The following is a 26,024-nucleotide window of genomic DNA, read 5'->3' as shown; positions in this document are numbered from 1 at the left end:
AGCAAACTTGGTTGGAGAGAGGCCTTACACGAAGATAGAGCCCACAGGGTCCACGGGTGTCGTCCGAAAGACTAGATGAGTTTGATGGCCCAGATTGTGAAACATCCATGAATGAACAGAAGGAAATGCAGGGGTAATGGGCCAGGCTTGTTGTTATTTTTGGTCAAGCCACCACCTGAGAGATCCATTAGGGATCTTGAGTAAAAATCGAACAAGGAATGAGAATTTGCCGACAAAACAATATATACATTTTCGTAGCCGCCCGGGTATACATAATTGCGGCTCAAAGATAAGCGCCAGACCCCCCGGGCCGCCTCGGCTTGTGGATTGGATCACCCGTGGACATTTCAGCTACGGAAAATTTAGTACGGAGTAAGGATTTTCAGTTCTCATCGTTCATACGGAGTACACATTTCTACGTAGTATATTGCAGATATCAACTGGATGCATACAGACACGAGTTTGCTCGACCCTTCACAAGTGTACAAAGTACACTCCGTACGCTATGTCCCCTTTCTGATAGTTCACTCCGTCTCTAGCGGAAAAAACTTCACACTCGCCACAAGCAAGACCCACCATATAGGCCGCCCCTTTGAAATCAGACGATTGATATCTACCTAATAGGTTCTTCTGCGGGAAGTGGCGACATTTATGGCGGTACTAGTGTTTAGGCTATCGCCTGACCGAGAAAAAGGAAAAACTGACCTGAAGTCTTCTTGTTTCAATGGACCTAGGAAGACATTGAAATGTTCAAAGCTATTTTCCGGTATAGATACATTTCCCTCAATAATGGGGAATTGCCGCATGTTAGTCATACACGCCTGAGGCGATGAAGGTAACTAACATTTGCGCTGGCAGAGTCATCGCCACCGAGAATTGCATATGCGCAATATGCGCAACATGCGCCTGATGAATTCCAACGGTTGCTCTAATCCAGCAAGCCAATAAATTCGATATTGCCGAGGGTGCCAACCATGTACGGAGTACGGAGTAGATATGCGAGAAAGAGGGCGAAAGAGGATTAAATTGCATTAGCGTAAGGACGAATTGCAGGATAGGCTAGAATAGCCGTCGAAGGCGAGAGCTCACATAATGAAAACGAGGACAATATGGAGCTGCGGGTATGCATTCAATCCTATCACAGTTAAGATCGGCAGAGTCTTAAACGTCGAACGGACTAAGACCCCCAGCGGCGACCCAAAAGTCTTCGATCTGCCAATGACATGTCAGTGGATCCCGGTTAGATCGCTTGAGTACTTCCCGAGGTCTTCTCCATGTGGAACCTTTTTTCATCTTCTGCAACTGTCCAAAGTCATGAGAAATGACTCCGGAAGTTGTCGACGGAGAGCGCGAGCGTATTCGTGACTTGTCGAGGTGAGTGTCCAAGTAGGCTTACTCCGATCAGGCCGCTAATTGCTTGAATCCCACAGGTATTATTGCACGGTCCTACACTCGACACCCGCGGGTGCAGCAGTGCCCACCGGCGACGACCAGCCAACGGGCTGCGAGTTGGCCAAAGATATCACGCTCACCGCCCTCGCCCAACTGGGAGTCCTGCGCTTCAACGCCAATCGCTCTTTTGTCTCCATCATCGACGGCGACACTCAGCACATTATCGCGGAGGCAACGGGATCGGTTTCGCTGAGAAACAAAGATCGCCATGCGCCTGGGAATGGAATCTATCTCGGGGCGCGCTCCCTCGATCTGACATGGGGCGTGTGTCCTCACACTATCCGCTTGTTCACGGGGAGGGAAACAAACAACATCGAATCCGACAATGTGACCGCCAATAAGTCACGGTACATCATTCGCGACTTCACCAAGGAGGATTGCTTCAAGGACAGACCGTATGTGAAGGAATGGCCGCACATGCGCTTCTACGCCGAGGTGCCACTGTTCAGCGCGACGGGATACGTTTTGGGCTCCTACTGCATAGTCGACGACAAACCGTGGACGGAGTTCGGCGATGATCAGGTCAGCGATCTACAAGAAGTGGCTGATGCTATTGGGCATCATCTGGAGAACGTGCGGGTAGGGCAGGCCCATCTGCGAGCGGAGCGACTGGTCAAGGGCTTGACGAACTTCGCCAAAGAGCATGCTGAGTTCGATCCGACCGAGGCCTCGAACGGAGGGCGCATTCAGCTGAGTGTCAGTGCTGCGCACTTAGCAACCAATGGGAAACCCGAGGTTTCAGAACCCGCACCAACACTCGTCACTCCATTTCCCATAGATGGTGACACTCCGAGCTCCGGGCAATCATCTATGTCCACGATCACCGGCCAAGAATCCGGTTTCTTCGTACATGATCATCAATCCTCAACCGACCCTTCGTCGCTTCATTCCATTTCAGACCACCCAACGGCGTTGAGTCCCGGGGAGGAAAAATTGCTTGGAGATGCCATGAAACCGGGGGACACGGCAGCACAGAACATCGAAAAGGGGATCTCACAGTTGTCAATGACCGAGAGCACCCCCGTTTACGAGCGAATCGCAGCACTCTATTCTAGGGCAAGCGTGCTGCTCCGAGAATCGATGGACCTTGACGGTGTTGTACTTCTTGACGCCTGTCCGACGAATTTTGCTTTGTACGTTGGGTTTTGAAGATTTAGCGGTAGCTGTTGCTAATGTTACCAGTGTCCCCGATGAAGTTGAAGATTGGGAGCCATTACCCAAAGTTACAGATTCTCGGTTTCCAACGGCACCATTGCCTAGTCCGCTGGGCTTGCCTCGGGTTGTGTCGCATGAGTTCAAGCGCGCTAGTGATATCCTTAGTTGTGCTCTGAAGTCAAATCCAAGCGGTGATATCCCCACCCTAACCCCAGAAATCCCGAATGGACTCTTACACCAGCTTCTAAGGGCTTGTCCCCAGGGCCAGGTGATCAACTTGAATGCCGAAGTTGAGGAAATTGCCGAGGAAGATTATTTGAATTTCGGTCGCCAGAATCCTTCGAATTCCACGTCTGAGTGCCTTGGCCAGCCTGCTCTATCCAAGCACTTGGCGCAGCGTATCCCTGACGCTAAAAGCGCTATATTCCTACCTTTATGGGACTGGAACAAGTCCCGTTGGCTCTCCGGTATACTAGCATGGACGAACAGCAGCTTTCGAGCATTAGGATTGGAGGAGTTACACTACTTCAATGTCTTCGGAGACTCTATCATCTCGGAGGTTTCTCGCATTCATTGGGCCAGCGATGAGCGGTCGAAGTTTGACTTCATTTCCTCTGTCAGCCACGAACTTCGATCTCCGTTGCACGGAATTTTGGCGAGTGCCGAATTGTTGAACGCCACTTCTCTGGACGGAGTACAAAATGACATGGTCGGCATGATCGAGAAATCCGCATTGACCTTGTTGGACACAACGAATCACATGTAAGTATGACTGATTCGGTGCAATCCATGGATCCATATGCTGATCGCTTCTAGTCTGGACTTTTGCAAGGTCAACAATCTACGAGAGTCCAACAAACTCAGCAGCATATCTGAGAACGACATTTCCAATCTTGTCTCTGAATTCGATGTGAGTGAACTGGTGGAGGAGGTCGCAAACATATTATACACTGGTCATCGAGCACCACTACGACTCACGCAAGGATCCCGCAAGATGTCCTCCGACGCGGGCATGGCTGGCTCTGACACGGCTCAGCTCAATCCCACCAGCCAGATGTCTGTTGTCATACGCAATGACCGATTCGATAATTGGAGGATCCGATCGCTTGCAGGTGCCTGGAGAAGGATAGTCATGAATCTCCTCGGCAATGCGATAAAGTGGACGGAGGTCGGATTCGTTGAAGTGTCTTTATCAAAGACTACCAATGCGTCCGATTCTCAGCCTCTTGTCCACTTGTCCATCACAGACACCGGTCGAGGGATTGCGGCAGAGTTCATCAAACACAAACTCTTTGTCCCATTCTCTCAAGAGGATCCGCTTTCCGAGGGCGTGGGACTGGGTCTCAGCACTGTTCATCAACTGGTGACATCGCTGGGAGGTCACGTCAATATTCGCAGCGAGATAGGCATCGGGACTCAAGCTGATGTCTATCTCCCGGTCCAATATCTTCCACCCATGGCCGATGAAAATTCGCAATGCGTCCCAGGAGCTGTTGACAACTGTTCAAGTCCCATCCATGCGTGTTTGGTCGGATTCAATGGTTACCCCGATCTCACCGAAACGCCCACCGGCATACTTACCATTGAGGGCAAGCGGAAGCTTTGCATACAAAGCACACTCGCGAGTATATTCATGACGAACCTCAACTGGACCATCTCTCTCGCTGATTCTATCGAAGAAGCCCATGGCCAAGTTGTTGTCATCGAAGAGGAAATACTGAATCGTGCGTCGATTGAATACAAGCAAAGTGTCGCTGACATAGCGGCTCGATTTGGAGTCGAATTCTTTTTCGTGCTCAGTGATGACAATGCTACAATCACCCCAAAACTCTCAGCCAATGTCGTTCGCATCGCTCAACCGTAAATATACCCCAACTACACCTTTGAATTGCAAGCTAATCATTTCGACAGATTTGGGCCACATAAAGTCTACCACGCGGTGGAGCGATTTGTAACCTGGCGCGAGGAAACGTTCCAAGCTGTCCCCGTCGCCTTTCCTGATGTCACACCCTTGGCGTGTCCCCCTTTGACAGAAGATGCGCTTCCGTCGGATGCTGCATTGGATCATGTTGAGGGAACGTTGCCCGCTGCCTCTTTGGACACAACGGGCTCTTCTGGCGACTTGATTGCCTCTACACCCCACCCACCCACCAAGCAATCCTTGGCGCATGTCCTCATTGTAGATGATAACGACATCAACCTCAAGGTATGGACTTGATCTTTTCGCCGCTGGCGTAGACGCTTGCTCCCGCCATATTTTGAACCCACCAGCTAAGACACCACAGATAATGGCCACATTCATGGCAAAAATCAATTGCAGCTACGAAACAGCCGTCAACGGTCTGATCGCATTTGAGAAGTACAAAGCATCTGCCTCTAGATACGACTTTGTCTTGATGGATATCTCAATGCCGGTTATGGACGGCCTTGTCTCCACGAGCAAAATTCGCGAATATGAACGTGCAGCAGGCCTCACACCAACCTGCATCATGGCTGTTACTGGAGTTTCCTCCGCCGGTTTCCAACATCAAGCTTACACAGCCGGCATCGACAAATATCTCATCAAACCACTCTCCCTGAACGACCTGAAAACTCTTATGAATCTTGCATGATACCAAATTTTGTATATATCTTTTTTTTCCCTTTCCGGGACTGATGCCCCGATCGCACAGCATGGTGTTGGTAAAATTTTGATTTTGATTTACGGTCTGTGTTAATACTCCTTTTGGCTCGACATTCACAACTTGTATCATCAATTCCACCGGGCTTTCCATTTGTTCATCCTCACGCCCAGTTCAGCTTACATAATCGCAAATCATATGGACCGGATCTCTCTGCCCCGCCAGCTCCGCATTGCTGACGCGCACTAGCGCCTTGGGCGTAAGTCAAATTAAGAGTCCCCGCATGAGCACACCCTGGCCTTGCAAGTCAATAATTGGCTTGTTATGGTTCCAGCAGTACAGGTTCTTGGACTCGGTCTAGTTTGATTTAATTTCTGGGATGTTACTCCGTACTAAACTTCTAATAACTTGCTTTCGCGCTAGACCCGGTGTTTGTTGCATTGGAGTGTAGGATGTTGAGATCCTATCATTGTCGCATTGGGGGCGTTGAAAAAAAAAATCCCATAAATCCAAACGTCAAGGTTGCGTCGCTGGGGCAGTATGTCGCTTTGGGTTTGTGTTCTCTCAGATCCTCTCGATCTTCTCTAGGATAAGTAGCACGGCCTTGTCGCCATGCCCTTTTACATAGTCTATAAGTTCGTCGGTGACAACCTTGACCAATCCCTCCGCCTTGAGCTTCTCAACCTCGGCCTGGAACCCGCCAGGAACCCAGATCTCTTCAAGGATTGTTGAAACCACGATACCCTTTGTCTTGGTGACGCGGATGAGCTCTCGCAATGCGGGATTCGGACCAACGTGGCCGAGTGTGAATGTGCCAACGCAAGACACAACATCATATGTCTCGTCGGCTTTGGCAATCGGTGCGTTCATATCCGCTACCGAGAGGTCCCGATAGACGCCGGTCTTCCGGGCGACGGCAAGCATTGGCAGTGATAGATCGATTCCATCAATTGCCTTTGCTTTCGTGGCTCCGAGCGCCACGCCCACGAGGCCTGTTCCACAGCCGGCGTCTAGGACAACGCTGTCTGTGGTGCCTTTGGACAGTCCGTATCTGATGGCGGCTTGGGCGACGAGTACTGGGGCGACATAGTTCTGTGCTTCGTCGGTGACTTCCTCGTCGTAGGTTTCGGCCCATCGGTCGTAGAGGGCCATGCAGTCTTTTGTGCTGCCACTGGCCCGGGCCTGTCCTAGGTAGAGCTCATTCGATGTGTTTGGGGCCAACATTGTGCAAATGGTGGGTTGTGATTGGAGATTGGGCGTATAATTGTCGCGTGGGGATTTATGCTTGGGCTTTGTTGCGTGGGCTTTGTGTGATCTGTTTGTGAGATTGGAGAGGGCGTGAGTTGAAAGTTCATTGGGAGTTTTGGGCTCGGCGACAACACCCTATTTATACTATATCCGACCACCTATAGTCTCAGCCATAGCAATAGCCTCAGGATATGCCGGATGCAATGGCGTGATGCGGGGTCACTGACGAATTATTCCGGACAGAGTGACGTTTCAGTCGATCGATGATGTCGGTGGGTGATAATTCTGGACGCCCGGAAGCCTGGGCCTGACCTTTCCGCCTATGCATAACTGTTGCCTGAGGGGATAAACGAGCCAAAGAGTTGTCGGGCCCCTCTTCCAGAAACTTTCAATTGACGACAAGCCCAGCTCTCTTCGTTTTGATTGAGTGAGCCGTGTCAGATTGTCCACGATGAAACCTGCTCAATGACACGGGAACCTTAGTCTCATTGGAGCTCGCTTCCCCTCCAGTGAGCCCATGCCAAGGGACCTGTCGATTCGTCAATCCAAGCACGACCTACATATGCAAATCTAAATCAGATCCATAGATCGACTGAGATTGACACCCTCTGCGGGGGAAATGCCCCACCATATGCTAGACTGCATCACGACTAGAATGGCGATCTTCTGCTATCTCGGGTAAGGGTCATTGCTAGCGCCTATCACTTTCAAGTCTTTTTGGTGGAGTAAATGCACCAGCATGCACCAGCATGCACTGAGATGCACGTACCTGCACTGAAATGAACTTCACTGCTCCACAGGCCACCTTGCTCGATTTCACGCGGCCCAAGCCCTTCATTTTAGGGGTGTGTGATGTTGCCATTCTCTTACCGTTTCTGCTCACCTCGGTTGCCGCGTTATCTCCCGAGAAATATCACTTTCATGAGACTGAAACTTAACCTTGCAAACCCATATGCAGTGTTGGATCACTCGGACCAAGGGCAGCATTCTCTCTGCAGAATGTATGAGATCACTCCTAGTCGCAACGAATTGAGAACAGTAAACGGAGAGTATTAAACACGTCGTTGGTGTCGGTTTCGCTACCAATGATTCGACCACGACCTGTTGCAGAGGTCTTCCATTGTCCCGGGGGTTCTGAATCTGACTGGCGCATCAATATGAATGTGAAAACTATTGCAATCCAAAGTTCACACGTCACAGCAATTAGGCTAATCTGCACTCAGCTTAGTTCCGAAATCGGGGTCTGCGTAAAACCCGATATCAAGATTACCTTAAAGATTCAATTACTTTAGTCAAATGGGTGAGCAACGAATTTCAAATACTCAGATAAAAATCTAATCTAATCAGAGTTTATTTTCCGACGTGATCAGCATTGAGGTAAAGGACCAAGTAACTTTCAACGAGAATTGCGTCGGTGGGACGACTTTGTTCTCCCTGTGTACCTCATTTGTTCGTAGCTGGTCTGGCATTTACTTGCTAAGAACACAATCTAGATTTTAATTTCCCTCGATGTTTCTTGTCCCGTCAGAAGTTGTAATAGTGAGTATGAATATTAAGTCAACCAAATGAGGACAGTCTGGATTTAGGGCATTGCTGAGCTGAACAATATTGTTTGGAGAAAAGGCAAGCTAGCAAGGAGTTGAGAAAATCTAAGGTGTCGTTTAAAGCACATCTTGTAGTGAGATAATACCATATGGCCCCGCGCAGAGCTACACATGAAATGGGCGCGGCCTGTGTACGTTTGTGGCCCCCACTCTTTTCAGGGGGCCGCCCCCAATCCAATGTAGCACGTGACCTCTTAAGACATGGTTGTTTGCTTGATGTTTTTCATACAACTTCTTTTTTTGAAAATCCAATTTGAATGGATCTGGCGTGGTGCAAGTTTTTAATTTTCTGCCCCTACTGGTGAAACACTAGAATCGTTTATGAGTGATCGATCAATATTACTTGGGAATATCAAGTCTCGAGTAGTATGATACCTTGATTCAACTGAGGCTGCGATAGGGTAGGCAGCTACATTTCAAGGACAATATTTCGCCCTATTATCTCAAATTTCAGCAAGTAACCTCTTTTCAAACCGTTATCCTGCCTCTGATGCACCGTGAATAGAAGCAATGCTGACAAAACGACCACGTCGGAGCATGCCCAAGGTCCGATCGGGATGTACCACCTGCAAGTTAGTGCCAAAATCCATGGGGCGATTGAATCGCAAGTTAACCCAGCAGAATCCGGAGGGTGAAGTGCGACGAACAGCGACCAAAATGTCACAGATGTGTCTCTACCGGCCGTTCCTGTCCCGGCTTTTCCGGACAACCTCAGCCAACGACTACAATCGAAATATACAACCTTCCTTACAAGATACCAGGGAGTCGTACGGACCGCGAATTGTTACATTTTTACCACTGTCATGTAGCCGAAAGTATATCAAAGCTATCCGACACGACAATGTGGTTAGAACTCATTATGCAGCAAAGCCAGCATCACGCAGTCATTCGAAACACGGTGGTGATTTTGAGCTCTTTGTACAAAAACTTCTTACTGGCGGATTCAACCTCAATGGGAACATTCAATAATCTTGAATTGATCAACAAGGCGCACAAACATCTGCGCACGCATCTTTTATCCCGCAATGCCTCGGTCGAAGTTGCTTTGATCTGCAGCTTCCTATTCTACACTCTTGAATGTCTCGTTGGCAACACTCAACATGCAATATGGCACCTTGATAGGGGACTCACTCTCCTACAGCGGTATCAAGACGAGTCTTCAAGCCTCGTTACTATCCCGAATTTCGATCGATTAGTCGCTGTATATTCTCGTCTGGATGTTCACGCTAGTGTATTCGACAACGAGCGATGCCCAATTATGAGGTTTGATTTGGCAGTAGAGCCTGCAAACTCTTTCAATTCCTCTTCCGGCCCTGGGTGTCCAAATGATCTGTTCGACCTCGAAAGGTCGTTGACAATTCTCCAAAATTCGGTCATGCATAATTTGATATCACTTGCACACCACAAGGAGGAACCAGAAGTCGAGATACCTTTAGGAATCATCAAAGAGGCCTACAGTCTGGAGCAAAAGTTTCAACAACTGGAGATCGACCTCGGGGAATTCCCTCTTCAGACAGTCCAAAAATCGAAGCGCTGCCAAGGACAACAGCGGAAAGCACTTGTACAGATTGAAGCATCGGTATTCCATGCAGTACTGTTAGAGGCTTTGAACACCTCTCTTGGAGTAGCAAATATCTCAACAGAAGCCGATCGGAGATTTGATCTTGCTCTTTCACAGATACGCAGTTTGGTATCTACTGACACTGAGCTTGAAAGAAATGGCCAAGCTCGACAATTTACACTCTCTACAAACCTCATCGCGGTTTTATACTATATTTGCATGAAGGCCAGCAACCGTGATATTGTAGAGTCTGCTCTCTCGATCTTGCTTACGCACTTCTCTTTCACGCGCGACGGTCTGTGGGATACCAGAATGGCAGCTGGTGTCATTAAATCTCTTTTACTAAAGCCCGAATACCGTGAGGTCCAGTCGCAGGAGATAAAGTTGGAAGACGTGGGATCCGGCATAGTCGACACAAGTGGGGGATTGGAAGAGGCTTTCAGACAGCTCAAGCTGGTGGAAGATCCGATAGCCAATTGAGTTAGCCTTGGGGCTTGAAGTTTCAGAAGTGTATAGACTTAAAACAAAAGCGAACTTCTACGAGATGTGAACTATAGACAAAATGCACAAAAAGTGTAGTGAGACACCTTGCAGCTACCTATTCCCCATGTGTCATGTAAGTATTTGACTCCGGCTCATCTCCCAGAACGGATAGAAAAAGAAAAAAGGAATCTATCACAGTAAAAACACTGAAAGATACAAACAAACTTGCTCAAAGTCCGAGAACCAAAGTCAGACCCAAAGAAATCAACACAGTCACGAAACCCCATGATGGAATCAAACTTCTCCGTACACCACTCGAGATTCCAGGAGACTGAGTTCCATTACTAGTCAGTCGTGTTTGATTCCTTCCAACGTCCAGCAGTTTCGAAAATCGCATCTCATTGCGCCCGAAGTCAAAAACGGTGAGCACGTTTTTCAAGAAAGAAACACCGAGGACATTGACTGATATATCAAGAGGAATTTTCTCTGATGCAACGAGACTGCTTACGCAAACTCCGTCAGAAATTTGAAACAAGAGGTCAGAACCATTATGGAAGAAAGTTTGATTCCCAATCGTCAGCCCAAACTTTGGAGGTTCGGCAGCACAGTCGACGAGTGCAGCTTGTAGCTCCTCGTTAAACACGGCTGGTGGCGAGAAGAGGCCGTTAACCTTGTCCACAATGGAGGCTGGCAGATATGTGATATAGTTTCCAGAGTCGACAAAAGCCTGAGAGTCAAGTGCGACCGTGGTGATATTATTCGATTCGACACCAAAGGTGGCCCCCTTTACAGTGGTTGCCCAATACGAGCGTACACCCTTGCCGGAAGTGAAGTTGGATGGAAGGTCCATGATCTCCACTGGCATAACGGAGAACTCGGGAATGTAGCTAACCGGAGGGAGGCCTCCAAGAGTTAGGTATCCTCCGAAGGCAGTCGATTGATTGCGAGGAGATCGCGCTAATGCAAGGCTGAAGTATGGCTCGATCAGGCCTTGCTTGTGCATTGTGTTGACCAGTGGGTCATAAGGCAGACGATTATACCAGTATGTCGTGTTGTCGGTTTGGTTTCCTGGATGCGCCGATGTGATTGAGGGATAAGCAAGGCCTAACAGACCACTGTTCACACCATCTCCCGTAGGGTTGGACCGATTCGCGATTCCAACTTTTTGCTTCTTGACAGTGAGGTTGCCTAGAGAAACTTGCTCATAAGCCATGAAACCACTAGCAATTCCAGCACCATATTCAATGCCGAAGTTTTCGTTTGCAATTCGACGTTGTGTGCGGGAAGACCGGTAGGTCTTGTTTGCATACAGGCAGTCTTCTTGGGGAAGTTGACCGTTGGTAGTTGCGTTGATGCAGGTATATCCATTCTCCATGACATACGTGTCACTGCTTCCGGTGTCGACTAGCATTTGGAAGCTTTGATTTCCGATTTTCATGGGTGCGTCGAATACAGTACCGAATTCCGTTGAGACGAGTGGGATTGTGGCGCTGGCTAACATGTTGCCGGCAAAGGCAAGTTGAAGGAAGGCAATAAACTGAGTGCTGCGCATGATGAGGCCGGATTCTGAGCTTGATTAATAGCAAAAGACATCTCTCTTCTTCTCTCTATTTATATAGATTGGCCCCCCAAAGGTTCTCAATTCCAAAATAGGAAATTTGCACTGCCAAGCCATCGTATAATTTAGCGTCAGGCATCATTTCGACTAATTGCTTGGCAGCTGAGCCGCACGCTGAGCCAGTCCTCTGCCACAGCCAAGCAGAGATATATTTGACGTCACCTCCTAGAGGTTGAAGGATCTGTAAGCTAGGTTTATTCTAATTATGGAGTTTGGTTTGCACATGCCAAGCCCTTCTCAGGCCCTGGAGGACACGGGCACTTTGAGAATATACGAAACAATTCGAGCATCAACACATGACTTGTTGGATCATGGGGCAAATAGGCAAATAGTTGCGCGAGTTTCCAGGTTCAATCGATAAAGCCGGGAATTCCACAACATTGTGTAAGAAAAGTTGATTCTTCAAATTTGACCTTCAAATTCGATCACAGGAGCTGGCCCGCTTCAGGACCTTGTTGAGTGAGTTTCATACACTCAAGACATGAGAAACTTGGCTTAGGCGTAGCTTTTCCTTTCCGTGAGAATTTCCTTCAAATACGGGGCATCGCCCTTCTCAAAGGGATGTGCTTTCTCGAATTCAACAACCAGCTTTTTGTGCTCAGGGCTTCGCGGTGAGAATACACAATCAAAGTCCTCGGGATGACATATGATTCCTGGAGTGAAGTCGACGTTAGGCTCAGCTGTCCGTCCATCCTCTCGCAAAGGTTTAGTGATGTTGAACACAGCGAGCGTATGAGCGATTGTTAGAAAGAGAGAGATGTCTGCGACCAGACGACCAGGGCAGATGCGTCGTCCAAACCCAAAGCTCACATTGGAAGGATCGGGAACAGGGTTGGAATTCGAGTTATTCAAGAATCGCTCGGGATCGAAGACTGATGGGTTTTCATACACCTCGGGGTCGTGGTTGTAAGCCCTAGGGAATTGTCAAAACAAGATATGACCAACTTATCTTAGAGACCTACCAGATATTTGGAAGCAATAATGCGCCCTTGGGTATGAGATAGCCGTCAACAATATCATCCTGGTCGGTCTTGTGGGGCAAGCCAAGCGGAGCAACAGTGTGCCAACGGAGAGCTTCCGTGACGATGGCGTTGATGTAGGGTAATTTGTCTCGATCTTCAACTGAAGGGAAGACATTAGGCCCGAGTACTTGATCTAGTTCAGCTTGCGCTTTTTGCTGAACATTTGGATGAAGCATCATTGCAAGATAAAACCCTTTCAGGGCAGAGACAGTCTAGGCGGAATTAGCAACCCGACAAAGATTGCCCCAGAGAGAGAGAGATTGAGAGAAAAGGATCACGTACCGTGTCTGCTCCGGCACTGTAGAGGGCAACGGACGACCATTTGACGATCTCCTCATCTTCCCCTTGTTGTAGCAGGCTTGCAGTGAAAGAGTTCTCGTGCTTTTCATCAGCCATCTCAGATTTCGTGAATGCGAATGGCTCCTCGACAAGACGTGTGAGAGTGTGAGCATAGAATCGTGCGGTCTTTTTGAACCCAGCTCCTGGAAACCATTCTGGAATATGCTTCACTGTTGATACCCGAAATTGACGTGGTTAGAATGTAATTTTCTCCTCGCCTCTTTGGTTTGTTTCCCTCTTCAGATAAAACTTACGAGCTGGAATCATATCAACGAGCCAAGCGCCGGGAACCACAGATTCGGAAAATTGCTGGAGTGCCAAATCTGCCAAGTTCACGAGAGGATCGTCATGATGCGGCTCAATATTGTATCCATAGGTGATTTTCAATATGAATGCACCGGCGGCACTGATGCACGATATTCAGTTAACGATTCGACAAAACAGAGTTCATAGTCGAAAATACTGACGTTCTAGTATGTTTCACAAAATCGCTCGGACGGTCAAGCACTCGCCAAAGGAATCGTCGCGCTTCAACCTCAAGCATGTCGTCGAACTTGGCCATCGAGCTGCGTGACCCGATGATCCGTGCCATTGCCTTCCGATAGGAGCGCAGCAGGCTGGTGTTATCCTGGCTCGATGGCGCTTTGCCCCATCCGACGCTTTTAACACATTGTCAATATTCGGTTGACTAATAGTTTCATTCCACAAACTTGGAATGAATATCTTGCAAGGAGGAGAAGGATGTACTAACATTTCATCTGCAAACACCAGATTTGGACGAGAGGAGTGCTTTGCAGAACGTTTCTCCAGTATTTCAAAGGCCAATTTGCGATCATTGATAATCACAAGGGTAGTTCCAAAGATCGAAAGCGAACTCAAAGGGCCTGGTGGAGATTAGACAATGATGAATGAGTTGGCACGGCGAATGGCGCCGAGAGAAATCTGCATTACCATATAGGTCTTTGTGTTTGAGCCAATGTTGCCATTCTTGTTTTCCTGCTGCAGGTAGATCCAGCAGATTTCCAATAACTGGCTTCCCCCTTGGACCAGGGGGCAAGCGTGAGCCACCTTTGGACTTCAAAAAAGTGTAAATGACAAAGGCTCCTGTTAGAGCCGCGAGCAAGATGCGCAAACCCATATTTGGCGAGGGCCTGGAAGAGAATCGGTCGCGCAGAATTTGCAAAGGTCACTGTTGAGGTCGTGATCGTCGAGGATCTCGTCAGTGGAAGGCGATAAAAACTTCATCTGATCAAGGTGGCGGGTGGATCACTGTTGTGTACCCTTGTATGCTACTGCTAGTGTACCCCATACCCTTTTCCTGGTTTGGTAAGTGGTATGGGGCATTTGCTCACAACAATGGCATTATGAGCACAGAATACTCGGTCCCACGCTGGTTTTGGCAGGGCTAATGCACAAGGTGAGGACTAGAGGAGGCGAGTGGATCCACGCGGGAAGAGAGAACTGGGGCGATTGTCGAAAATATCAGTAGTAACACATTGAAGCAATATCCCCAAGCATTGGTAAGGTAGTTCAATCAAAAGAACTGGACTTTTTATATTGATCAGAGCCGACGAGCACAATGGTTCGAACCGATGATCAGCACTGTTGAGCCGAAAGGGCTATCGCCGTAAAATAAAGTTGTGGAATGTGAATGCCAGGCTATCCACTTCCCAGGTCCAGGTCGTGCGATAATGCAGGCTGTGGATTTTAGTGCCGCTTGGCCCTTCAGACAAGCCGTGTTGGCACCCGCTCTGCCCAATCACCTCGGCCTTGTTTACACCACCTATCTCGTGACAGGTACGGGGTTGGTACTTCGCAATGTTGTGCGCAACAATTTCCGAGGCCGATAAAGGCCTGTCGGAGGCAAAACAACAATTCCACTCGAACGAGACGTTTCGTCAGACAATCGAAATACACACTAAACCGGTAAGTCGTGTCATATGTGTAAGTTATTGCGGTCCGAGTTCTGAGACAGACCTTTTTCGGAATTTCACAAGTTCGAAACACGCCCATCAACCATGAGAAAACGTACGTGAAGTTATATCATTCAGAAAGCACAGGTCTTTTGAGTCGATGCACGGCACAAGGCACAGCGTGTAAGGCATTGATTTATTGGCCTTGAAGACTCCATCGTGCGATCTTGACAGTTTTCCTCTTTCTCACGTGGTTTTTGTGGTTCTCTTATTTCGAGTGTTGTAACTTCCAGGGTCGACTAGACCGCCAGCTGATAGGAAAATCGCCGCCCTGATTATGTGGATCGAGCCCGGCGCGATGATCGAGGGAACAATGGTATTCCACGTGGTCTTGCCTCAGCAGCAGATCAAAAATGCTGTTTCGCTGGGTTGGAAATTTTCAAAAGCTTTACGAAGTAAAGAACCGTAAATTAAAATCGCCGTGACGTGGCTGCAGGTAAGACTAGTAGCCAATTTTGAACAGTTCGCCGCGACTGCCGAAGTCTGCGCTTATCGAACTCTGCGCTTGCCGCAGTATGCATTTGCCGAGGGCCGCCCGCGACGATCGCGCAATAGTCGTCAGCGAAGGTGAGCTCCAACGCTGGACCTAGAGAACGGCACATAGAAACTTCTGTCTTCGGTCATGAAATGGGTCAAAGGTACATCGTACAACCTGCCATTTTGACGTCCAGGAAACATATACACATCCCCAACTATCCCGTGTTTGGTCTTCACGGTGCTTGTTTCCTCACTCAGCGACGAAAGACCGATCGATTAGATAAATTGGGACGAAGATGTCCTCTGCAAATGTGCGATGGCTGAGGGGGGACCATTTTGAGGCGTTAAGTAACGGGGTGTCGTTTGGAATGCCGTGGCCGCAAGGGGTTTATCGAACAGGCCAGAAATTTGACCTCAAAGCTGGAGAAAACATTTACCCAGTCGACTCTCGCGAAATTGCGTATTGGACCGATGAATCGTTGAAATGGACTCTTCATTCTATCAGCAGCCATGTTGATTATCATGAGCAATACGCGCTGGAAGCCTCAAGTCGGGGTGAAGATGCACCACCGGGGGTTTGGGTTGAGCGAAAGGCAGGCATTTCCGTGAAATCGCGTCACGGCATGCATCTTGATTTCCATTCCGGCGACGCGTCTGTCCTGGAAAATATGGCAATTCACGGTGAAACAGTTTGCTCTGGCGCAACAGTGGTCGCGTCGATTGATGGAGTCGAATATGGGACGCATGTTGTGTCGGTAGAAGTTGAGAATGAGACTTCACACAGAGTGGTTATTAAGGTCTCCGCAGTGATGGTCACTGGGACTCTTTCCACTTCACATCTTCCATTCGACCTCCGCTTTTACATATATTCGGATTCGCCTACGGTGAAATTGGTGCATTCTTTCGTTCATGATCTGGAAGCAAATCAGCCACTAACGTCTCTTGGGCTTCGGTTCTCGGTTCCTCTGTCACGGTCGAAGTTCTACAACCGTCATATCAGACTCGGAGGGTCAAAGGGAGGAAGTTGGAAAGAAGAGGTCCAAGGTCTCTCGGGTCTATGGCATGGCCCAAAAGAACATGTGCGAGCTGATCAAAGCTGCGGCAAAGCAGTTGTACTCTCCCAGGAAGAGTGGGAGGGAAATGACCTCAATCGTGATCTCTCCTTCGTCCCGTTTTGGCGTGACTACTCACTCTCTCAGCTTTCATCTGACGGGTTCACAATTAAGAAGAGAACCCAGCCCGGCTGCGCATGGGTGAAGACTATCGGTGGAGGTCGCGCGGATGGAACGGCGTATGTGGGCTCTGCAGAGTACGGTGGACTCGCGGTCGGTATGTCGGACTTTTGGGAGCGCTATCCCACGCAAATAGATCTCAGCGAGCTTGACGCCCAGGACGGGGTGATCACGCAATGGCTTTACTCGCCTTTAGCCGAGCCATTAGACACATCCCCTTATCATGACGGCCTTGCTTCGAACTCTTATCCCGATCAACTCGAAGCATTGAATGTGACCTATGAAGACTATGAGCCTGGTTTCGCAACCGCTAATGGAATTGGCCGCACAAACATAGTTTTCTTGAGAGCATACCAGTCCACGCCTTCAGCCGAGCAATTCGGTCTATTTTCCTCTTTCGTTCGCGATCCACCACTACTTCTGTCGACACAAATACATATGCATGCAACTGGGGTATTCCATGGCTGTTGGGCACCTGAGTCTCGGAATCTCGGATTGAAGGTCACACAGAAAGAGACAGACATTGAGAACCGTCTTGATCTGTTGTTCAACTTCTACAAGAATCAGATCGAGCAGAACCGATGGTACGGATTTTGGGACCATGGTGACGTGCAACATACCTACGATCCCTACCGAGGTGCATGGAGATATGACGTTGGCGGATTCGCATGGGATAACTCGGAGTTGTCTACGGACCTGTGGCTTTGGACCTATTTCCTACATACGGGGCGACCTGATGTGTTCAAGGTTGCCGAAGCGATGACGAGGCACACCGGCGAGGTTGATGTCTATCACTCTGGAAGATTTAAAGGATTCGGAACCAGACATGGGGTACAGCATTTCAGCGACAGTTCAAAGCAGCTTCGAATCTCGAACGCCCTGTACCGCCGGTTTTATTTTTTCCTCACTGGTGATGAGCGTACCGGCAACCTTATCACCCAGCTACGAGATGCGCAAAACGCACTTCTTACATTGGATTCGCACCGCAAGGTCCAGGCACATGCAAAAATCCCCGAGGGATTTGCCATGACCAATATTGGGCTCGACTGTGGCGCACTATTTGCGACGTGGCTCACAGACTGGGAAAGAAGAACGACTGGGTGGACTCAATCCGAGCAACTTATAGTGAGCCTTCTTGAAGGAATTTCAAGTCTAGACCACGGACTTGCCGCCAACGCCATTCTGCTGAATCCGACCAGTGCAGAAGTCCGGCCGTGCCCGCCACCAACACCGGCATATTCAATTTCTCATTTGTCTATGCTTTTTGGTTTCCCTGAAATTATCGCTGAGGTGCTGCACTATTTACGCGACAAGTATCCTCAAGTTGTTGAAAATTTCATTAGAGTATGGATCCCATACTGTCGTGCATATAACGGAGGGCATGAGATACAGCGCTCCAAGTATGGATTCACTTTTCCGAAACGGGCAACGTGGAGACAGAGCCATTCCACATTGACGGCATTTGCTGCAAGATGGGGGAATGATGAAAGTCTTGCTGAGATGGCATGGGAACAATTCTTTCACATAGACGGGTTTACCATGTCGCATGAATTCACATTCACACAGACTGAACCGCCAGAGTATTTCAGCGAAGGAGAGGAAGCAAAATGGATCACTACGAATGAGGCCGCCCGCTATGGCGTGTCGGCCATTTCAAATCTTGCCAATATCCGAAGCTTCCTGACTTGAAAGCTAATTAGACCCTGCATTTTCCGCTGCCAATCTCGGTTTTCTCCTGGACGCGATAAGTCGTGCTTGACCTTGCTGTCTGTCATGAATACAATCATTCAAGATTTTCTTCACTGGCCTGTTATTATATTGCTTTTGGGAAAATGATACGCGGTTTTCGAAGCGCATGTGCTTTTAGGCTTGCTGACCGTGCGCGAATGTAGACGTTACCTTATGTTCCGATGCCCCATTTTGAGCTCAATTGTCTGGTTTTCAAGGTTTTTTTTTGCCCTTCCAGCTTAACAATCTTCAACATGGGCTTTGGATACACTCCGCCGGTAGCACATGGTGGGAAGTACAACACATCCAACATTTTCTCTGTCCTGGGCCCTGACTTTTCTTCTAATATGGACGTCTAGCTCTCTTCAACATACTCTTTCACGTCAATAGCAGTCTCTTCTTTGGCTAAATTTGCTGTTCCAATTGCGGGTATACTCCATGACTATCTGGATTAACTATGAGAGGACAATGGCAGCAACAACAAGGAAAAACTCATTTTACAACAATGGTCAGTTTGTTCCAAGATATTACATCAAGAAGTTGAGCGAAACAAACCACTCAAGCATGAGATTTTCTCGAGCGTTATTTCCCCACTTGCTAACTTCCATCAGTCTTCAAAGCTTTTGTTCTAATTTTGATATGCCAATTCACTACGGTGGAGGGCTTGAGTAGCAGTTGGGCATTTCACACTCTTCCAGATGTTGAATATCCATGCGACGGAGTGAGTGATCCTTATAAGAATGATGGATTGGAGGGATTCATCTTGGGAAGATCCCAACGTGACATTGCTGTACTTACGGCGAATCGAATAGAGTACCTACGCCGCCTCACCCTACGGTAATACCGGAGCAGATGTGGAAATTTTTTCCAACTTCCGAAGAGACTCATGTGACCCACCTGTATGAGTTACAATCTTTATAGGCCGCTGATTGAAAGCATGATCTAACATCACCGTCTGATACAAGTGTACGGGAGCAAATCCTGCATGCTGCGATGGTGTATGTGTCAGTGACATCAGCAGTAATCTGAGCTTCTGTGGATCTTGCGGCAATTCCTGTACGAACCGACTATGTCCAGCACCCCCTGCCTGGGCCAAGTGCTGTTCTGGTACATGTGTTGACCTAGCCATCAATGCCACGCACTGTGGTAATTGTTCAAACGTTGTATGATCCCGGATGATCCTCACCAATGCTTCCAGTTGAGCTCTAATCATATCTCTACTAGTGCACTGGTCCTTCACAATGGTGTTGTTCAGGGGCATGCTATGACTTGACAAGCAGCCCAACTAAGTGTGGCTCATGTGAAAAAGCTCCGGTGAGCAATACAATCATCCGCTCTCAGATTCACGTGTTCGGTGTGCCTTCGTGCCCCGAGTAGGCATTCTAGGGAGTATACGATGCATTTTCTCGACATGACTGAACTGTCTTCTAGTGTACAGGTGCACAGCCTGGTTGTTGCGGTGGAAGGTGCCGTGATCTCGGTATTGATTCTCTGAACTGTGGAATTTGCAATAATACAGTAAGTTGTCTACTATGACTTCTCCAATCACTTCATGCGTTACAGGCTTGCTTTCACTGATCATGAATTTACCACTGGGGAGCTCGGCCTTTGTTTCTAAAGTTCCTTTGTCATCGACTGGCACTGCCCAGGTGGAAGCAGATCAGGCTTTAGATGCCTGGCATGTCTGATTTTCTTTGAAGCTATATTGACATTGAATTACTTCAAGTGCAGCTCGCCTAGTCCGGTGTGCTGCTCTGGAAATTGCACAGACTTGGCTTCCGACATGAACCATTGTGGTAGCTGTGCTGCCTCCCCGTGCACCGGCACTGTACCGGCTTGCTGCTCAAGCGTTTGCGCAGACTTGAGCACCAGTACTTCGAATTGTGGATCATGCAATACTGTTGTTAGTCCACATGACTCTATAACCTTGAATGAGAATGTTGCTAATGAGCCTTTGCCTGGAGTGCAATTCAAATTACCCAGTATGCTGCTCTGGGAACTGCACAAATTTGTCAACCGATCGAAACAACTGCGGCCGCTGTGGTGCTCCACCGTGCACCGGAAATCCGCCCGCATGCTGTACCGGGACATGTGCGGACCTGAGCTCGAGTTCATCGCATTGCGGATCATGTAACACCACAGTAAGCTCGTGCGCTCTTTGAATTTATTTTGTTTTTTGGTTCTCACTAAATGGGGTTTACTTCAGTGCAACCCAGCCAATCCTGTATGCTGCTCTGGCAACTGCACCAACCTGGCTACCGATCGAAATCATTGTGGCAGTTGTACTGCTGCTCCATGCACTGGTAGCATTCCAGCATGCTGCTCTGGTGTCTGTACAGACTTGGGATCGAATCTATCGCGCTGTGGTAGCTGTACCACATCTCCTTGCACTGGCAATGTACCAGCATGTTGCTCCGGTGCATGTGCAGATTTGAGCTCAAGTGCACTGCACTGCGGATCCTGCAATATAACTGTCAGTGCACTATCCCTCTCAACGACTGACCGATGCTTAGTTGGTTTTCAATACTGATCTGTTTAGTGCCCTGGCACGCAAGCTTGTTGTTCGGGATCTTGCACCGATTTGAATACGAACCAAACGAACTGTGGAGTCTGCAAAAAGGCTGTAAGTTATTTCTTTCTGAGTCTTATCTGGATAGTCTGCTTTATATCTGGAATTCGAGCTCAGGCCAAAGCATATTAACACCACCACAAGTGCCCATCAGTTCAAAATTGCGTCGGTGGGGTCTGCACATGTCCATCAAATGGGACTTTCTGTGCGCTGACAAGTACTTGTGTGAGTCTGACTTTGGATAAAAGTCCTGGGCTGTACATTGACCTGATTTGTTGAATAGTGTGCTGTTGGCAGCAAGTGCGTCACGGCTGGGTCCGTTGTCGGCTGCTGCCCTAACAATCGCGTGTGTCCGCCGCTTTCCAATCCAAATGGCGCCCCGATATGTGTAAGTCTCGATCCTGGTATCTCTCTCCATTACCTCATCTCTGACTGTGTAGTGCAACATTTGTGTCCTTGGCAGATGTTTACTCTAGTGCAGCAGGGTGATCGTTGTTGGGCGGATTCAATATATGTGGGGCTGGACTCAGGTCTCTTAGGGGGAGATTGTATATCCAGAAATAATCGAATCAGGAAGCGTCTGTATTCGACAGGATCTCATCCTCGTAATTGATCAAGTCTTGTTTCTCCACCAAATCCAGGGTTCTCGAGACGCTCAGTGGCATTAGAAGTCACTAGACTGAGCACCTTGAGAGCAAAGACTCGTGAATCCATTCCCTGCACAAAGTGGAGCTATGGTTTTTTGTCCGGGCTGTTTAGCGCTGATCTCTCCATCCATCTTATTGGCTGTGGGGATATTGGCCCATTGCAAGTGCAATTCCCCCATGAGGGTTAGGCCTGACAAAGTCCGACGATCGCCCGCCGAATCACCGTTTCAAAAACACCCATGTCTTGCAGAAAGCCAGATTGCTTGGTTCCCTCGACAGGCATCTATATGAGATCTATTCAGCGTCGCATTTGATACACCGTATCGGGGGCCGACATACCGACTCAAAAAACATAAGAAGCACGGCTGGTGCAGAAATAGCGACAACAAAAATTGCAATTCAAACTGCCTCCTCACGAACCAGTCTCCATTGCAATCATGTATTTCGCTTTGACTTGGACTTTGCTGGCTACCGCAAGCTTAGCGACCGCGGCTTCTCCTACTGTTTATCTCATCCGACATGGAGAAAAGCCCAGCGATGGCGGCAACGGATTGAATGCTCAAGGCCTTGAACGTGCACAGTGCCTTCGCTCTGTGTTTGATAAGAGCTCCGTCTATAACATTGGATACATCATGGCGCAAACGCCGAAGAGCAGTATGATCCCGACCCCTTTTCTCCGCGTCGCTAGCGTGGGAACGTGCGGCCCGAACCGATGGCTAAGATTTTCATGCAGATGGCAAACGAGCTCGCCCTTACGATACCGTTGAGCCATTGGCTGAGGACCTCGGTCTTACGGTTGATACATCTTGCGATCGTGATGACCCTGAATGCGTCAAGGATGCAGTGGAAGGATACAGCGGAGATGGCAATATTCTCATCTGTTGGGAGCACGATGCTTTGACAGACATTGTTAAGGAGCTTGGAGATAAAGATGCCCCCGACTATCCTGATGATAGGTATGAAAACCCTACCGCCCTTAGAAGGCTTCCAAAAGAAATCTCAGTCTAACTCAGACTTCCATGCAGTTTCAACATTATCTGGACCGATCCATCCCCTTACTCCAAAATCACAGAGGAGACCAGTGAGAACTGCGCCGGATTGGATGATTGAATGGGAAGCAAATTCTGGAAAGTCGGACTGGTCTATGATTAACTACTTTTCTGATCGACTCAAACCTATAGAAGCGAATGCCAGAAACACGTCTATGGATAGATTCTAGAAATTGAATAATTAGTCGAACTTGAGAAAATACGAATGTGAATATCGAGTCAAAATCAGTTCGGAATAAATTAATTGCAAATGCCTGTCCGGGTGTCCGGGTGGCAGATGATACTATGTTTCAAGCTGACGATCAGGGTATGGTGAGGAGTCCGTAGGTCGGCCGGAGAAATCTTCTCTGCGCGCATTGAGATGAGTTGTAGCTGTGTCTTTGCAGATTATCAGACAGTGGCCTCCTTCTCATTCGACTTTGGGGCAAAATTTGCTTCCTCTGTGTGCCCTTCCTCCGTGTGCACGGCCCCGAGTTTGTCGGACTGGATTGCCCCTTGCTCGAGCTTTCGTACGTGGTGATATTGAACGGTGGTCTTCCATGGTCTGAGACCTGGAGTTGTGAACATGGTTTCGACTTCCTCCAACGTCTTGCCGGCAGTTTCGGGGAAGGCAAAGAAAACATGAACAGTCATCGCAAAGCAGAAAACACCGAAAACTAGGTACACCTTCCACTGAATGTTCTCAAACGCTGGAGGCACAAAGTATGATAAAGCAAAGTTGAAAATCCAGTTAGATGAAGTCGAAAGAGCGACGGCCTTTCCGCGCAGGCGAAGAGGGTAAAGCTCTGGGGGATAGATCCAGCTGACGGGACCCCAGGTAGGGGCATAGCTCGCAACGAATAGGTATGTGCAAGCAATGACACCCTTGGCAGCCATTGGTGACCCAGAAAGATCCCAAGATTGTTCAGGTGTGTTGTTGAGACCACCTGGTGGAGCAGGCTTGCCGTGAGTTGCCATGATGCCACCGTTGGCAAACATGAAGATCATCATGAGTGTGGATCCAACCAAAAGTGGAGTCCGACGTCCCCAGCGATCAATGAAAAGTAGAGCTAGGACGGTCATCACTACGTTGATAACGTACTGAATCGACGACGCGACGAGATTGGCGTTTCCACTCAAGCCTGCCATACCGAACACGTAGGTAATGTAAAGCATCATTACGTTCATGCCGGTCAGCTGGGACCAAATCTGAGTGAACATGCCGAGATGAGTGCGGTAGAGCATCTGACCCTTGAACAGATCCAAGTAAGATGCATCCTTGTTTTGGCGCTCGAACTCGACCATGTCGCGGATCTCCTGCAGCTCGGTTTGCACGAAGGGTGCATTGTGATCACCCTTGGCATGGACCGAGGCCAAGACGTCGTGTGCCTCTTCCCATCGATCTTTCTTGGCAAGCCAACGTGGACTTTCCGGTAGGAGGAAGGTCAAAGCAAAAAGAAGGCCGGCAGGCACCATCTGAAGTCCCCATGGTGTACGCCAGGCCTTCACTCCTTCCATGAAACTGCAACCGTATGAAACGTAGAACATGATCAGAATACCCCATGTAATCGCCCATTGTTGGGCTCCCACCACTTGGCCACGCTTGCTGGGTTGGGCTAATTCGGCGACGTAGACGGGGACTTGGGCGCTGAGAATACCGACAGAGACTCCGTTGATGAAACGGCCAACGACGAGCTGGGCAATGCCAAATGAGGAGCAGACGATGGCACTTCCAATGCACCAGATCACCGATCCTGACTGGATCGCGCCACGGCGACCCATCCAATCAGTCACGAAGCCCGACAAAAGCGCGCCGACCCAGGAGCCACCAGGCATGGCTGCAGAGATACCACCTTGGTTGGCGGAGGTAGGACCACCGCATTCTCCCTTCTCGTTGATTCCGGTTTGATTGAAAAAGCATTTGTACTGCTGAGTGCCAAGACTGAGATGAGGTTAGTAATTTTATGTAAAGTCGATCCTTCAGAGACTCACATGGCAGACATGGAAGCAATGTCAAAACCAAAGAGCGCACCACCGATGACGGCCACCGTGGTGATGACATAAATGTTGGTGATCTTGTACCCCATGGTGATGGTTGTCAGATCACGAATCCAAAGTGAGAGGGAGAGACAAGAGAGAGTAGAAGTAGAAAGAGACAGGTGAATTATATAGTACAAAGAAACCAAACATTAAAAAATGCGGGGGGCTCGTAAAACTGAGTAGCATGCACACCCCGGATGCTACAATCCCCAGGTTTATCCCCAAAGGAACCTTGGAAACACTAATGACCACTAGCTCTGCGCTAAATAAACCCTGAAAGGTGAGATCCAATCACACCCAAGGAATCCGGGAGCGGCCAGGATTGTGTTTTCGAATAAATCGACAGGATCTCGACCAAAACTCCAATCATGACTTGCCTGTTAAATTAGTCGGTGGTCAGATGTCGGTCAGCTCTCTAGTCCATGCAACTTGGAGTGCTGCGTTGCAAGCCACATGGTTCCATCGTGCCCGCGTGGACCCGGACATTTTCCTATTTAGCTCAACTTCTCCCTGGAAAGCCTCCTGAAATACTCAAGTGTCATGGTTGACAGGCAGAAATGGACGAAACTAACTTTCCACCGAGAGGACCAAGCATCACAGCCGACATCCGTTCCCCATTGGCGTAACTATGGCTGACCATGGCTTATTTGAGGGGGTCATTATCCTTGGCAATGCGCCCCTTTGTGTTTTGACGTCTGTCCCCGTGTTTCCATACGAAAGTATACTGATACCTGTTCCATACGACAGGGAACAAAAAGCCAAAGGATTTCCTCTGCATCACAACCTTGGAAACGGGTTTCGATTGGTGAGAAAGGCTCCCGTATAGCTGAAAGATCCCGGTCAACTGCAAAATGCCGCGTCACGGTATGAAGTACGGAGTAAATTTTGTGTTGATTCAAGAAATCCTGCGGGCCAAATGAAATGTGATCCGATGCGGCTATGTACCGCCGTACACCAGGTTCCGAGTTCATATAGTTGATTTTCATAAGTTTTCGGACCCCCAGTACTCGTACGTTGAAATTCAATTTTAGCCTCGCCGTTTTCTAATACTGTCTAACAAAGACCCTTGGAACTTAATCCAATATAATGAGCAGTATTTACCCTCTGGTTGGAGATTTGATGATATCAACCACGTTGTACAGTATAAAAATGAGAAAACATTGAAAAGGATAGGTAGCAAAAAAGACAGCAAAAAAGACAGCAAAGTGTCTAACTTCATTGCAGGTC

The 26,024-nt window shown here is 48.6% G+C and overlaps 9 protein-coding genes across 9 annotated transcripts; 5 read left to right on the top strand and 4 right to left on the bottom strand.

Annotated features, from left to right (window-relative positions):
- Positions 1-1,321: 1,321 nt before the first annotated feature.
- Positions 1,322-5,219, top strand: N7506_007927 (hybrid sensor histidine kinase/response regulator; the record flags this gene model as incomplete). Its single annotated transcript, XM_056957220.1, has 6 exons — positions 1,322-1,374; positions 1,431-2,585; positions 2,635-3,369; positions 3,424-4,467; positions 4,519-4,813; positions 4,893-5,219. 6 exons carry the CDS (start codon positions 1,322-1,324, stop codon positions 5,217-5,219), a joined length of 3,609 nt encoding a protein of 1,202 aa, XP_056811554.1.
- A 573-nt stretch (positions 5,220-5,792) lies between these two features.
- On the bottom strand, positions 5,793-6,452 carry N7506_007926 (class I SAM-dependent DNA methyltransferase; the record flags this gene model as incomplete). The annotated part of the gene is made up of 1 exon (XM_056957219.1): positions 5,793-6,452. One exon carries the CDS (start codon positions 6,450-6,452, stop codon positions 5,793-5,795), a length of 660 nt encoding a protein of 219 aa, XP_056811553.1.
- Positions 6,453-8,921: 2,469 nt separating this feature from the next.
- N7506_007925 (uncharacterized protein) lies at positions 8,922-10,121 on the top strand (the record flags this gene model as incomplete). Its single annotated transcript, XM_056957218.1, has 1 exon — positions 8,922-10,121. The coding sequence occupies one exon, from the start codon at positions 8,922-8,924 to the stop codon at positions 10,119-10,121; it is 1,200 nt and encodes a 399-aa protein (XP_056811552.1).
- A 232-nt stretch (positions 10,122-10,353) lies between these two features.
- N7506_007924 (pepsin-like aspartic protease) lies at positions 10,354-11,676 on the bottom strand (the record flags this gene model as incomplete). The annotated part of the gene is made up of 1 exon (XM_056957217.1): positions 10,354-11,676. One exon carries the CDS (start codon positions 11,674-11,676, stop codon positions 10,354-10,356), a length of 1,323 nt encoding a protein of 440 aa, XP_056811551.1.
- A 561-nt stretch (positions 11,677-12,237) lies between these two features.
- Positions 12,238-14,241, bottom strand: N7506_007923 (cytochrome P450; the record flags this gene model as incomplete). The annotated part of the gene is made up of 7 exons (XM_056957216.1): positions 12,238-12,655; positions 12,705-12,976; positions 13,047-13,273; positions 13,358-13,509; positions 13,571-13,762; positions 13,855-13,987; positions 14,055-14,241. 7 exons carry the CDS (start codon positions 14,239-14,241, stop codon positions 12,238-12,240), a joined length of 1,581 nt encoding a protein of 526 aa, XP_056811550.1.
- A 1,608-nt stretch (positions 14,242-15,849) lies between these two features.
- Positions 15,850-18,474, top strand: N7506_007922 (polysaccharide lyase family 26 protein; the record flags this gene model as incomplete). The annotated part of the gene is made up of 1 exon (XM_056957215.1): positions 15,850-18,474. One exon carries the CDS (start codon positions 15,850-15,852, stop codon positions 18,472-18,474), a length of 2,625 nt encoding a protein of 874 aa, XP_056811549.1.
- A 2,023-nt stretch (positions 18,475-20,497) lies between these two features.
- On the top strand, positions 20,498-20,948 carry N7506_007921 (uncharacterized protein; the record flags this gene model as incomplete). The annotated part of the gene is made up of 2 exons (XM_056957214.1): positions 20,498-20,643; positions 20,720-20,948. 2 exons carry the CDS (start codon positions 20,498-20,500, stop codon positions 20,946-20,948), a joined length of 375 nt encoding a protein of 124 aa, XP_056811548.1.
- Positions 20,949-22,166: 1,218 nt separating this feature from the next.
- N7506_007920 (uncharacterized protein) lies at positions 22,167-22,839 on the top strand (the record flags this gene model as incomplete). Its single annotated transcript, XM_056957213.1, has 3 exons — positions 22,167-22,383; positions 22,463-22,685; positions 22,755-22,839. 3 exons carry the CDS (start codon positions 22,167-22,169, stop codon positions 22,837-22,839), a joined length of 525 nt encoding a protein of 174 aa, XP_056811547.1.
- A 329-nt stretch (positions 22,840-23,168) lies between these two features.
- Positions 23,169-24,844, bottom strand: N7506_007919 (sugar porter family MFS transporter; the record flags this gene model as incomplete). Its single annotated transcript, XM_056957212.1, has 2 exons — positions 23,169-24,699; positions 24,750-24,844. 2 exons carry the CDS (start codon positions 24,842-24,844, stop codon positions 23,169-23,171), a joined length of 1,626 nt encoding a protein of 541 aa, XP_056811546.1.
- Between the last annotated feature and the right edge of the window lie 1,180 nt (positions 24,845-26,024).

Source organism: Penicillium brevicompactum (assembly GCF_028827555.1).
Source record: "Penicillium brevicompactum strain IBT 35665 chromosome Unknown utg000005l_segment0_segment0, whole genome shotgun sequence".
NCBI lineage: Eukaryota > Fungi > Ascomycota > Eurotiomycetes > Eurotiales > Aspergillaceae > Penicillium > Penicillium brevicompactum.
The sequence above is the reverse complement of the archived record's forward strand: the minus strand, read 5'-3'. Positions and strand labels throughout refer to the sequence as shown.